Consider the following 12,647-nt stretch of genomic DNA (forward strand, 5'->3'; position numbering starts at 1 on the left):
CCGTTCGGGCTCCCGGTCGGCCCTTCGATCCTCCTGCCTTGGCGTCGGACACCCAACCCCATGGATGGGTTATCTCTAACTCCGCTCGGACCAACCCGGCTGATCGGCTCGGCCTTTAACCGCTTAGTCAGCCCTTCATCGGTTCTCAAGCTAAGACCCTTCAGGAAGTGGGTCCCCCATTCTTACTGCCGGATCATCTTCAAAAAGTTTAGCAAGGTCATTGATCATGTCCGAACGCTGAGTCGATGGACGTTGGGCATGTGACGCTCTTCCAGATGATGACGTGGATCTCTGACCGACCGTATGGGTCTCCGGCGAACCTGCAAGGAAGTCGAGCCGGGAAGGGGTTCCCGGCGACGACCTCCGACGCTCAAGTCAGGCAAGAGGAAAATGATGAAATGACTCCAAAGATGAGAGATCGCCTACCTCCTGCGAAGTCTGAGGGTTCTTATATGGAGCTGTGGGGATGCTTATGCACACCTATCGAGGCGTACACGTGTCCTTTACCATACCTTAGTATGGGCTTACCAGAGGAGCATGTCTGACACCATACTGCTACAGTCCGAGCACCTCTCTGATGGGACAGCAGAACCTTCCGTCGTAGGATTCTGCGTATGGCTTGGTCGTCGAACATGCCTGTTGTCAGAAGATGTTCCCCAATGTCCCCTTGTCCTCGTCTCCTTTTTCCCCGAGCCGAGCGTCCATCCGCTCGGCAGGCATCGGTCCGACCGGGCGTAGGTATCGGTCCGACCGGGTGCTCGGCTGAGACTGTTCATTCACAGCATTGATGCTTTACGCTTCGGCCGAGCGGGCTACCCGCTCGGCCCGACGACCCTGCCCACCATGAGCGTCGGAAACCCGACTCCCCGTCGGGTTGTCTTTGATTCCACCCGGACCCGTTCGGCCGATCGACCCAACCATTCTCCGATCGGATGGACCTCATACTGACCCTTTTGACGTTTGACCTCCACTTGTCATTGGCTCCCCACAAAGGGGGTCCCCCGTCCTTACTGTCGGATCAATCACTATTCATCGTCTCAATTTCTATTAGACATAGAGTCCAATAAATATATCATATTTTTATCTCTATTGACCATAGTCAAGATCTAATGGTATCTATAAAATAAAATTATAATATTGACTGGTATGTATAGGACTGTAAATGAAATGAACCAAGCCGAGTCGTGCTTTGGGGTGTTCAAGCTTGTTTGATAAGGTAACCGAGCCGAGTTTAAAATGAACCAAGCTTTTAAAATAATTGTTCAAGCATGACTTAGTTTATTTTTTATGAGCCGAGCTTAAAGGACCGCACAAGTCAAATTAGGGTTTCTTGGAGGAGATTAACAGGCCTGGAGCGGACCAGGCCGGTCCCACAAAATATTAAATTTAGTTCAACTTTTTCACTTAGCTTAATCATGTAACTAAGTTTGTCAAATACTTATTTCATGTACGTTACTTTAAAAATTATCAAATCACATATGAAATATCAATTTTATCCTCCGCTTTCCTCATGGTTGTCGCGTGCATCTAAACCGAAAGAGAAATCTACACCACATTCGATTTTTCTTCGTGACAGGCGTCTGAACCAACATCGACATCGGTAATGGTGCAATTTTTTCGTCACTAACTCTATACAATGAATGAAAAGATAAATAACAATTATGGAATTAAAATGAATACAATCATAAATAACATATAAGGTAAAAAATATTAAATTTGTTGATAAGTTAAACTAAGTTGATGAACTATGAAAATCAACATGATGAGATCTATACACATACAAGGGGTAGGTTAGAGATGATATAATCTATTTAGATTAAGAAATTCTTAATCCATTTTAGGTAGGAAGTATGACATAGAAGAAATCAAATATGCTCTTTGTACCAAAGTTAAATAGTATTAACAATTCATCCGGATAGTATTAACCTATTTAGATTAAGTGTGTTTTAGGCAATTCATCCCATTCATCTTGATAGTACTAACAAAGTTAAATATAAAGAATGTCTTTTGATAAATAACGTTATAATGTGAAATAAACGAACAATTAAAAAAAACAACTTATACTCTAAAAAATTTTACCTTTGGAGATGATGAGGTATGCTTCAACATTCTCATGTATGTACTAATGCAATGCCACAGGAGAAGAAGGACCTAACGCGGTGAAGGTGGTGAAGCCGAAGTTTAACCTAGAAGCTTCCGAGAATGCAGTAGCTAGTGAAGGATACAATATGGACTTCAAAACTAGCGATGAAGGATATGATTTATACTTTAAAACTGTTGGAGAACAAAGAGGCCAATGATGACATCGGTGGAGGTGAAGAAGCCAAATATCATGAGGATCGAACTTCACCAATGAAACACTGAACGCCGGGAACGAGCAGGTGATGTGATTCAGGAGGGGGGAGTTAGGGTTTTGAGTTTTTGAAGTTGAAGCGGGATTTCATCTTGATTTTTTATGGGAAGTGGTTCAGGATGCATTTTTCCATGCTTCGGACAAGCAGCTAAGGTGGACGGTGACGTGGATGAGCAAGCAACGTGGATGAGGGGTAAAATCGATACAACATACATGATTTAGTAATAACAACGAACTATCCTACACGATTTGGTAATTACGAAACCTTACGTACATGGTTAAGTAAAAACAACGAACTACTGAATCACATAATTAAAGTTTAAGGGAATTTTTTTTTCCACCCTTAGCCAACTTAGTTGTCGGCTATAAGTTGACTCTGTGATTTACCTCCTTTCACATAACTTGGAAACGAGCTGTGAAAGGATGAGCGTAATTACCTTTTGCTACAATTGAATATCCAAATTAAGTTTCAAAATTATCAAATTACATGAGTGCTTTTTGATTTACCATAGTGAAGGGTAGGAAGCAGGCTTAAAATGCTGGTCATTTGGATGAGTCTTCATGAGCGCTTCCTGATTTATCCTGGTGGTCGATGGGAAATTCTGTGGGATCAGACCGATCACCTACAAGATTAGTCGATTAAAAAAATTGATACCGGGATTATTAAAAAAATTTATATCAAATTATATATCTAATTTTATTTTTACCCCTTCACATTCGCTCGCGCCTATCTCAAGATAATGTTCATCAACACAATAATATTCCGAATAGATTGATACTGTAGCAAATCATTAAAAAATTTGATTATATTAATTGGTATATTGTAGACCTAGAAAGCTTAGGGTGCATTTGGTACGCGCGTTTTTTATTTTCATTTTTTAAAAAACGCGCATTTTCTAGAAAACATAAAATAATTTTTTATCATTCTCTGTTTTTTTAGAAAATGCTATCTATTTTTTTAGAAAACAGGCACGAAAAACACAAACCAAACATCATTTTTTAGAAAACACGTGTTTTTCAGAAAATGAAAATGAAAAATACGTATATCAAACACAACCTTAGAATGATATGATAGACCGATTAGGATAGATAGAGGAGCAAAATAGATACGAGATAGTTATTTTGATATTTTAAAAATTCCCTACTAGATTTGGATATTCGACCAATTTTGTTTAATGAATTTGTCGAATTTACTTTGTTTTATTTCATAATAATATTAAATAAATAATTTCTGACATATGAATTTGAATTGAGATAAATTAAATACTTAAAACTTTCCAAATGTTTAAATAAATCAAAATTTGCATTTATAGTTGTAGGCTACGCTTTGCTATAAAAGGAGGCTTTTACTCTTTCTTGGTTGCCAAGTCTAGAAAGAGGGGAAGAAATCCCGAAGCTGAAAAACAGAAAAACGATCATGGCCGCCACCGCGGGAGCAAGCGCCAGCTCCGCTGCCGTCTCCTCCGCCTCCGCCTCCGCTGCTGCTGTTGCCGCCTGCCCGTCAACTGTAGCGCCTTTTGCTTTGCGGAAGAACTACGTGACCCTTAAACAGCTGCAAGATCTGCGCCTCAAGGAGCAGTTCGACGAAGAACAGAAGCTTCGCGATTGCGATTTCAATATCAAGGGAGCAGAAGCGGCCCGATCCAGCCGCCATCGGCCTCCTCGTGGATTTCGGAGACGGGCGGCTCCGTGGCCGGCACCGTTGTCGATTTCGGAGTTGACCGGGCGGAAGGGGACTGCTGAGGATTCCGCCCCGGCCTTTGCAATTGGCGAATCTGCTGGGGGAGATGGTAAGCGGGCTTGGAAGGGTAAGGATACAGTAAAATCTGATGCACAGAAGCGCGCAGGACCGGAGGAGTCTTCGGAGAACCCCATTCCGGTGAACAAGGAAGGCAATGGTCGAAATCGGCCGGCAAGAGCGCAACTTAAGCTTACTGGGGTTTCTGGTGATGAACCGAAGGCGGCGGTCCTCGAATCTGAGCAAGCATCTCGGGACAAGCCCATCTCGGCGAAGGAGGGCAAGGGTCAAAATCGCCCGGCGAGTCTTCAGCCCAAGCTCCCCGGGATTTCTGGTGGTGCATCGGAGGTGATGGTTATCGAATCTGAGGAGGCATCTCGGAAAAATCACATTCCGGTTAGGAACGAAGGAGAGCGTCGAAATCGGCGCCGAGCGTCGGAGCGGCGAAAGCGAGCCGGGGTTTCTGGTGGGGATACCGAATCTAAGGGGGCATCTTCAAAGAATCCCTTTCCGATGAAGAAGGTAGGCGAGGATCAACATCGGCCAAAGCTCACCGGGATTTCTAGCGGTGGACCGGAGGTGTCAACTACTGAATCTAAAAAGGCACCTTCGAAGAATCCCATTCCGATGAAGAAGGTAACAGAGGATCAAAATCGACGCCGAGCGATGGCTCAGCCAAAGCTCGCCGGGGTTTCTTGTGGTCAACCAGAGGTGGCGGATACCGACGAATCATCTTCAAGGAATCCCATTCCGATGAACAAGGAACGAGAAGTTCAAAATCAGGGCCTGACGCAGCCCAAGCTCGCCTATTTTCCTTGCAGCCGACTGGAGCCTTCGGTGCAGGTGCAGCAGCAGGGCTTCAACGGAGGCGAGGAAGCCGTCGCCGGAACGCCGAGAAAGGCGTCAAATCCGGTGAGAGGCGGTGGTCGGCGGTCGAGAAAACCCGGTCCGGCTGGCTCGGTCTGGGTCAGGAAGACCCCAAGCTCTTAAATGGTTCTAGGCGGACCATGGCAAGGTACCTTACCAAGTTACCATCACTCCATTGCATTATCTTCCGTAGAGCTTGGCCGGTGAAAAATTTCCGTAGAATCAGATTGATCGTCCCAAGTTCGATGTTAACTGGTTAATCATCACTCCATGTCTCCATTGCATTATATTTGTTATCATTTTCTACTACATTGTCTTTCATAGCTATACCAAAACTTATTATTTCCAGTACAATTCTGAACAATATCTTACCTTTAGAATTAGTTGGATGAAACTAGAACATATGAATTATCAAAAAAAATGATCATCACTAAACAAATTAGTTAAATATAGACAAATTGAAAAGCCAAATCATTCCACTTCAATTCAACAAAATCAACTAATTTAACACACCAGCCTTGTGAGGATGAATCATCATCTATGGCTCATCAGTTGTTTCCTTTGTTTTACCTGCCTCAGGTTCATCAGGTACTTCACCCACACCGGAACTCGCCTCTCTATCCATCTCAAGTTGGCTCAGGTTGCCCTTCTCTTTGATGAGCTGAGTATGGTGATGCTTGCAGTAGAGTTTTCCGTCGTGGGCAATGTAGTTAGAAGGGCTGATGACGCATCCGCCATGGCAGCATTTGAAGCAGCTCTTGTGATATGCGGCTCCATTAACCTTGACCTTCAAGAAGTATACAGTTCGATCGATCAGTTCATCGATACATAAGCATTTTATTTGATCACAATAGTCTGAGAAATAACCCTTTCAGTTGGGTAAGCTGTCTTGCTGCATCCAACACACTTTTCTTGTGTGCCAACAAAAGCATTTGACATTCTGTTTGCATTCTGCAGTACCATGATTTTTAACTCAGTGTCAGTATCGAATCTAACAGGCTTACGGAAACTCGAATTGCTCTCTACCTCATTGTCGATAGGCTTGTCTGGTTTCACAATTTTTGGGGTCCCTAAAGGTAGCAAACGAGAGCAGTTTCAAGTTTCAGAACATCAAGAAATTTTCATTTGGAAATGACAGAAAATGACAGTGACCTTCAAAGCTTTTCTCCAGGCTGCCTGTGGTTTTGTACAGCTGATCAAAATGGGGTTTGCAATATAGCACTCCTTCAAAGGAATTGAAGTTTCCCAACTGCACAAAACTAAAAATGAGGAGGCGCATGATGACGACAACAATGATGAAGGGAGAAGGAAAAGATGATTGAACCTTCAAGGTGCCGTTGCAGTGGTGGCAGCGGAAGCAGGCCTTGTGGTAGGGCCGCTTATCGGCGATGAGCTTGTCGACCAAATACACCGTCTTGTCGCAAGCAGTGCACTTGGTGGTTGTCCCCTGAAATGCCATTGTTGTCTCTACCTTCCGGTAGCTTGGAGAATTAATCGATGAGTAAATGAATGGTGAATGGATCTTGGCGTTGTTTGGTCCCAAGGGAGACGGGAGGAAGCATGGGGGATGGAGAGGGAGGGAGGAGAAATAAAAGGAAGTGAGGGGAAGAGAATTGCGGAGGAGCCAACAAAAGCAAATAGGAAGAGAGGTAGTGAAGGATAATGGTGGATGAGAAGACAAGCCATTATTAGCTAGAAAGAAAGGTAATGGTTTGTGAAGTGTCCGATCGATTCGCTTAGCTTTAGAATAAAAACACTCAAAAGAACATTCATTCTGATTAATGATCTTTCCCAAAAACTAATATAAAATCAAGCAACAATAATTTTTTATACAAATATAAAAAATGATATCAAAACAAACACTGATTCATTGCCCCATTATCAATTAATATCAACATCACTCTTACTTTTTCTTGTAAACAAAACAACAAAATTTCTTCCATCAGACCTGTTCCTCAAAATTAGAGGATCACATACAATCAAGTACAACTGCGCATGGAAACCACCTTGAGACCTTGACATGTAAATTGCAATTGTAAATGAACAGTCAATACTTTTATTTGGCGCACCATTCTTGACTGCCATGAATATTGTTTCTAATCGAAATGAACGCTAAAAATATCGGTTCTGTCTAAAACATTCATAGAACACAGGCAACAAATAGTTTGAGAGATTCATCATCTGCGTAATTTCTTCGGTTTAATCCGCTGGAAAGCCATGAAAGATACAGCAGCCGAGAGGGAGTACCTAAAACATAGAGAATGACAAATCAGATATGAAGTAGCTGGCCTTATCAAAGAAGAGCATATGAATAATCATTGCTAAGCGAAAGATCAATTATGTATCAGGAAATGGCTGGAAGATAGTTATGAAACCTAAGAAGAAGTCCATACCATGTCAAAGTATAATTCAAGTGATCTTGAGGCATGACGGAGTAGCGGATCAATTTGTTGACATCTTTCGGAGCTGGATAAGGATTGGTTGCGCTGAAATCTTCATTTATGTCTTCGATATAAAGAGTATTCTCTGGAAGAGCACAGGATCGTGCAATCATGGGAATATTAACATAGAACCATTGCCCGCTGCTGGGATCATTTTCTGGTACAAATATGCTTGGATCCTCACTTCCTCGAATTACACCCACAACTCGTTTTGGAGGCGGGATGTTTTCTTCCACCTAAAAGTTCATTGTCACAATTTGAAAAGAAAAACAAACAGGAAAAACCATGGACCTAGATAGCTTGTATAATTACTAACTGCATAAAAAAAACAGATTTTCATAATTTTACGATACATATCAGGACTTTTCATCTCCAGTGCAATAAACTGAGGTATATATGGATAAAACAATCAACAGATGACAAAAGATAAATGGAATAAGAAATCAATCAAAAGACTAATATAGAGAGCAGATTATTTATACATGAACTGCCCTTGAGATCTATTAGTACTCCATGTACCTCTCAATTATCCTAACATGTCCACTTCAGCCAATTATATGATATAATTTAAACCAAACTACTATAACTTAATACACGATCTACATCATAAGTATTTTTGTTCTTATTTTTCATTCTTAATGATCATATATATATATATAAATTCTATAAATATAATAGCTGAATCTATAAGGGTAGAAGGTAGAAAGGGTAAAGAGAGACCAAAGAAATAAATTTGAATATTGTTTGTGACATTGTCTGCCATAATGCTCAACTAAAGGAAAATATTTATAACCACGAATCCACCATAAATCGTGTACCTTGATGATAAAATTACCTTAAGTTATTAAGGATGGTAGTGAAGGGCTCTAAACAGAAAGAATGGGGCATTAGCATAATGGCAACAAATCCATCAATTCTTCATAGTAGTATGGAATATTTTCTGAACACGAACTTCTAGGACACGGTTTCGGTAAAAATAAGCATGATACGACAATCTGTGATATCTCATAATTTACCTCACCTACGAAAAATCAACAGTAGGAAAAAAAAAAGGTAACAAGGAAATACCTTTAAAGCTTCAGGTTTCCTAGACCAAAATTTCCACCGTATACTTCCTTCATTCTCTTTTGCCTCAACTGTTCCTGCAATTGAGGAGGTTCTAAAGTTCTCAGAATTCCCTAATGACTTTTGTCGCCAACCACGAGGAACCCATCCTCTATTAACCAGGACTGGAACCTGCACGCTGACAAAAATTCCTTAAAAGATTATTCAAGTAAATTCAGGAATCAAGTACAAATATAATTCTTCAAAAAGAAAAGCTGGTTAGAGAAATGTAAGTAGATTGTGAATTATATTACAATGATGCATAAGGGACACAAAACACAATAAGAAAAGTGAGCATATCTTATCATGAAGGAGCTTTCTGAAAGATTTTACATGGAATATGACCAAGCATTAGCTCAATAATACTGTTATGTGTTAACCAGGACCTAAAGACGCAAGGCGATAAAAAAATAATCTTAAAAGATAATCTGATTTATATTACATTGAGGAATCAAATACAAGTACCAATTTATTAAAATAAAGCACTAATTGGGATTACTAAATTAGGTGGTGAAACATATTCAACATAATAATTTGCATTGTATAATCATTTCCTGTTGTAAAATTTATCAGAGACTGAAATAGAACAAATCTCATCCTGAAGGAGTTTTCTGAAATATGGCATCCTAAAAGATTAATAGGTTAGCTGAATAGTAGCATTCATATTCCTAGATCTGCATTATATAGAAGCAGGAGCAGGTTGACAAGATAAAAGACTAAGTTATTCTACAAGCATACAATTCACTTGTCACCTTTTCGTTTAAGATCAACTGAAACAATATAACCATTGATTCTACGAGGTTATTCATTAGATCATCAATTGATAATCGCTTCAATCTATTTCGTTGGGCATGTTTCCTACCAGAATTTTTCTACATTACATGCTGATTATGTTATTAGCTTACAACTAACAACAATTTTCTATCAAAGGACATTAGTTAAGGTGGTTCTCTTCAATACTCTTCTCCGATAGTCAATTAAACATGTGATATTGGGACCATATAAGACACAATTTGCTAAAATAGTTACAGCACAGATATTTTCCTGGAAGCACAAAGAAATTACCAATGAACTGAAGTGAAGTTTATGCAGTCATTCTTTTCAATTATCAAGTGCCAAGAAACATTTAGATTAAACTACAAAGAGCTTCGGATTGACTAGCGACAGGTTAAAGACCTGAAATTTACACAGAGGAATACTTTATTCAGTGAAACCTTACCTCCCAGGCTCAGTTCTCCTTGGAACCAATGGAGTGATAACATAATACCCATTCTCTGTAACTCCTGATATGCTCCTCGACCGTGGACCTATAAAAACCGACTTGCTCTCATCAAAATCACCCTCGCATATGACTTTCCTAAATTCCAAAGTATTCCAATCGTAATTCAAAGAAGATAGCTCATTCCAGTTTAATGGTTCCATCTCCAGCCTTTTCCTCCTATAATCCAACAATTCTATCTGATACAATGAGACGCAACACAAAACCAATCAAGATGTCATTTTTATAGCTAAGCGGAAAAGGAAGTGAACTACAGAGACACAGGCAGGAGCACATACCTTCTCTTGTCTTCTGAAGATCTGCCAGGTCCCAAGTCCGAAAGTGATTGCGCCGGGGAGAAATAGCAGAGCTTTGGACAATTTCCCTCTTTTTTTCTCTGGAAAAGAGCACAAACTTCACACTATTTTGGGGAGGGAATCAAGAGAAAGATCAATGAAGTGAGTGCAGAAAAAGTAAGAGGGAAATGCGAACCTTGTGATTGAGAGGCAGATGACGCGGCCGCAGCAGCATCGGCGGCGGCGGCGGCGGCGGCGGCGGCGGTTGGTGGAGATGCATTAGACGACGAGAAAGCAGCGAGAGGCCTCGGCGACGAGCTTTGGAAGTTATAGGGAAGAGACCGCTTCAGTTTTAGGGTTCTGGAGAGACATGCCGCCATGTGGAAGAAGACTGAGCATCGTCCGCCCTCGTTAAATATCGCTCTCTGGGCAGAACCGAGCCGAAAAAACCTAAATACCCTATTTTTGAAATAAATAAAACTAAATAACTCGTAAAAATTTGTTTTCGACACTTTTAGTTTCACTAAATTGAATTTCAGATTTAATAAAAAAAAACTGAAATTTTATTTAAAAAATATGATAAAAAACAAAATGACGGCGCTTTATTTTGCAATTTTTTTATTCCTATAATATTTTTTAATAGTTGAAAATTCATGTTAAATTGAATAACACGATCAAATTCCATGATTCAATTCATTAAAAAATTCAATATTTTATATTTATTTGATTTTAATTTTAATTTATATGAATTAATTTAATCGATTAATCGAATATTATAGTCAATTAATCGATTAACCGATTGATATTTCTGAATCGGACTCGAGAAAAATCCGATAAATTCAATATTTGATCGAATTAATTAATTTTATATCGATAAGCGAATAAAGACACATAAACTATTTTAAATTCATAACATTAATTAAAATTGTTATAAAGCAATTTTAATTAGATCATTTTTTTATGGAAAATAATTTTTTTTTATAAAAACTAAATATATATTTTCTTTTTTTATCTTTATTTGTTATGTGTTTAATTATATGAAGATATAAAATTGTTAATTCTTTCTTGAACAGGATAGAAATAAAAAAATACCTATTTTATAAGTACAAAGTGAAGAAGAAACGATGAATCTATTTAAAAAATAAATCGATGAGTAAAATAAAATAACTTAAAAAGATATTTTTTAAATTTATCTTATTTATTTCATTTCTTTACCATTCATTACTTCCCCAAATTCTCAATTCAATTATTTTATCCCCGCGTTGAATTTACACACCTCGTAACCTTTTGGATAATTTCAAAACAACCCTCAAAATTTAATTATTTTTAAAAAATATATTTAATATTTTATTAATTTTCAAAACATATTAATTTTTAGGTAAAAATTAAAAGAATGTTCATTAATTTCCTTTAGGCACCCCATATTACAACATATTAAAAGGGCATATTTTTTATTTTTTATTTTAAAGATACCAATATATTATTATAATAATTTTGATTAAAAATTAATAAAATATTAAGTAAAAATTTAATCAAGAGATTGAATGACTTTCATTGATTTTTTTTAATAATAAATTTTTATGGGGTTGATAGATTTTTATTTTTTAATCTTATATAGTTGTGAAAATAATTTCATGAAGTTCTATAAATTTTTTGCAAGACTTTTACATGTACTTGTAAATTATATAGAAACTTGTAAATTTACAGAAAAAATATTTCTGATTGTCGTTATTGCCAATACGATAAACACCACTCCATATTCGATTCGCTATTGTATCTCTCCATGCATTAGCATTTGCTCATTGTGGTTCTTGCGTATCAAATAATTGATCAAAGCAATTAACATCATAAACTTGTTATGATAAGGATGATGAAACTTCATTATCTGATTTAACTAGAAATTCATCAGAACGACACTCCTTGTAAAAAAAATTATGTAATCCGACATAAACCAAAACAAGCTCAACTTGTGTAGTATATGAGAATGGAGGAGCTATTTTTAATATTTTAAATTATGATTTAAATATTCCAAATATCCTCTCAACAACGTTCCTCAAGGAGGCATGACGAAGGATAAACAACTTCTTTTCATTTTTTGAGTGACGACCTTGCCCGGTGAATTCCTAGAGATGATATCGTACAGCTTGAAATGGAGCAAAAAATTAACACTGATTCAGATATCCACCATGCACTAACAAATATTTACCTTGCATAAGAAAAAGTCATTGTGCATGTTTTTTAATTGTAGAGAATAATGATAACTATGATTTTAGATCTAATTGACTCCACTAAAGACTTAGAACGTTAGGGATTCTCTTTATGTTTAAGGATAAATGCATGGCTACGAAAGGATAAAACGGTCGGTGTTAAAGCAGATAAAAATGGCAAGGATGACTCAAAAAATTTCATTAAAAACATATCTTTAAAATTTAACGGTGAGAACTCTCATTGTATAGTAAGGAATGTCTTATCTTGTGAGATAAGAAAAGAGAAAGACATGTAAAATTAAGGGGGTGTATTTAATTTTAAAAAAACACAAGTGGTTACAGTCTCACGTGATATATATCTTCGAACAAAACCTAAAATACCT

At 38.1% G+C, this 12,647-nt stretch overlaps 3 protein-coding genes across 3 annotated transcripts; 1 reads left to right on the forward strand and 2 right to left on the reverse strand.

Moving 5' to 3' along the window:
• Positions 1-3,721: 3,721 nt before the first annotated feature.
• On the forward strand, positions 3,722-5,907 carry LOC121972033. Its single transcript, XM_042523618.1, has 2 exons — positions 3,722-5,106; positions 5,538-5,907. Exon 1 carries the CDS (start codon positions 3,771-3,773, stop codon positions 5,079-5,081), a length of 1,311 nt encoding a protein of 436 aa, XP_042379552.1. The 5' UTR covers positions 3,722-3,770; the 3' UTR covers positions 5,082-5,106; positions 5,538-5,907.
• LOC121972034 (LIM domain-containing protein WLIM1-like) lies at positions 5,226-6,417 on the reverse strand. Its single transcript, XM_042523619.1, has 5 exons — positions 6,283-6,417; positions 6,111-6,207; positions 5,985-6,028; positions 5,826-5,909; positions 5,226-5,745 (listed from the first exon to the last, which is right to left on the reverse strand). The coding sequence occupies exons 1-5, from the start codon at positions 6,415-6,417 to the stop codon at positions 5,497-5,499; spliced, it is 609 nt and encodes a 202-aa protein (XP_042379553.1). The 3' UTR covers positions 5,226-5,496.
• A 377-nt stretch (positions 6,418-6,794) lies between these two features.
• LOC121972035 (surfeit locus protein 1-like) lies at positions 6,795-10,500 on the reverse strand. Its single transcript, XM_042523620.1, has 6 exons — positions 10,254-10,500; positions 10,061-10,158; positions 9,723-9,961; positions 8,468-8,642; positions 7,352-7,635; positions 6,795-7,205 (listed from the first exon to the last, which is right to left on the reverse strand). Exons 1-6 carry the CDS (start codon positions 10,435-10,437, stop codon positions 7,136-7,138), a joined length of 1,050 nt encoding a protein of 349 aa, XP_042379554.1. The 5' UTR covers positions 10,438-10,500; the 3' UTR covers positions 6,795-7,135.
• Positions 10,501-12,647: the final 2,147 nt, after the last annotated feature.

Source organism: Zingiber officinale, chromosome 4A (assembly GCF_018446385.1).
Source record: "Zingiber officinale cultivar Zhangliang chromosome 4A, Zo_v1.1, whole genome shotgun sequence".
Classification (NCBI taxonomy): domain Eukaryota; kingdom Viridiplantae; phylum Streptophyta; class Magnoliopsida; order Zingiberales; family Zingiberaceae; genus Zingiber; species Zingiber officinale.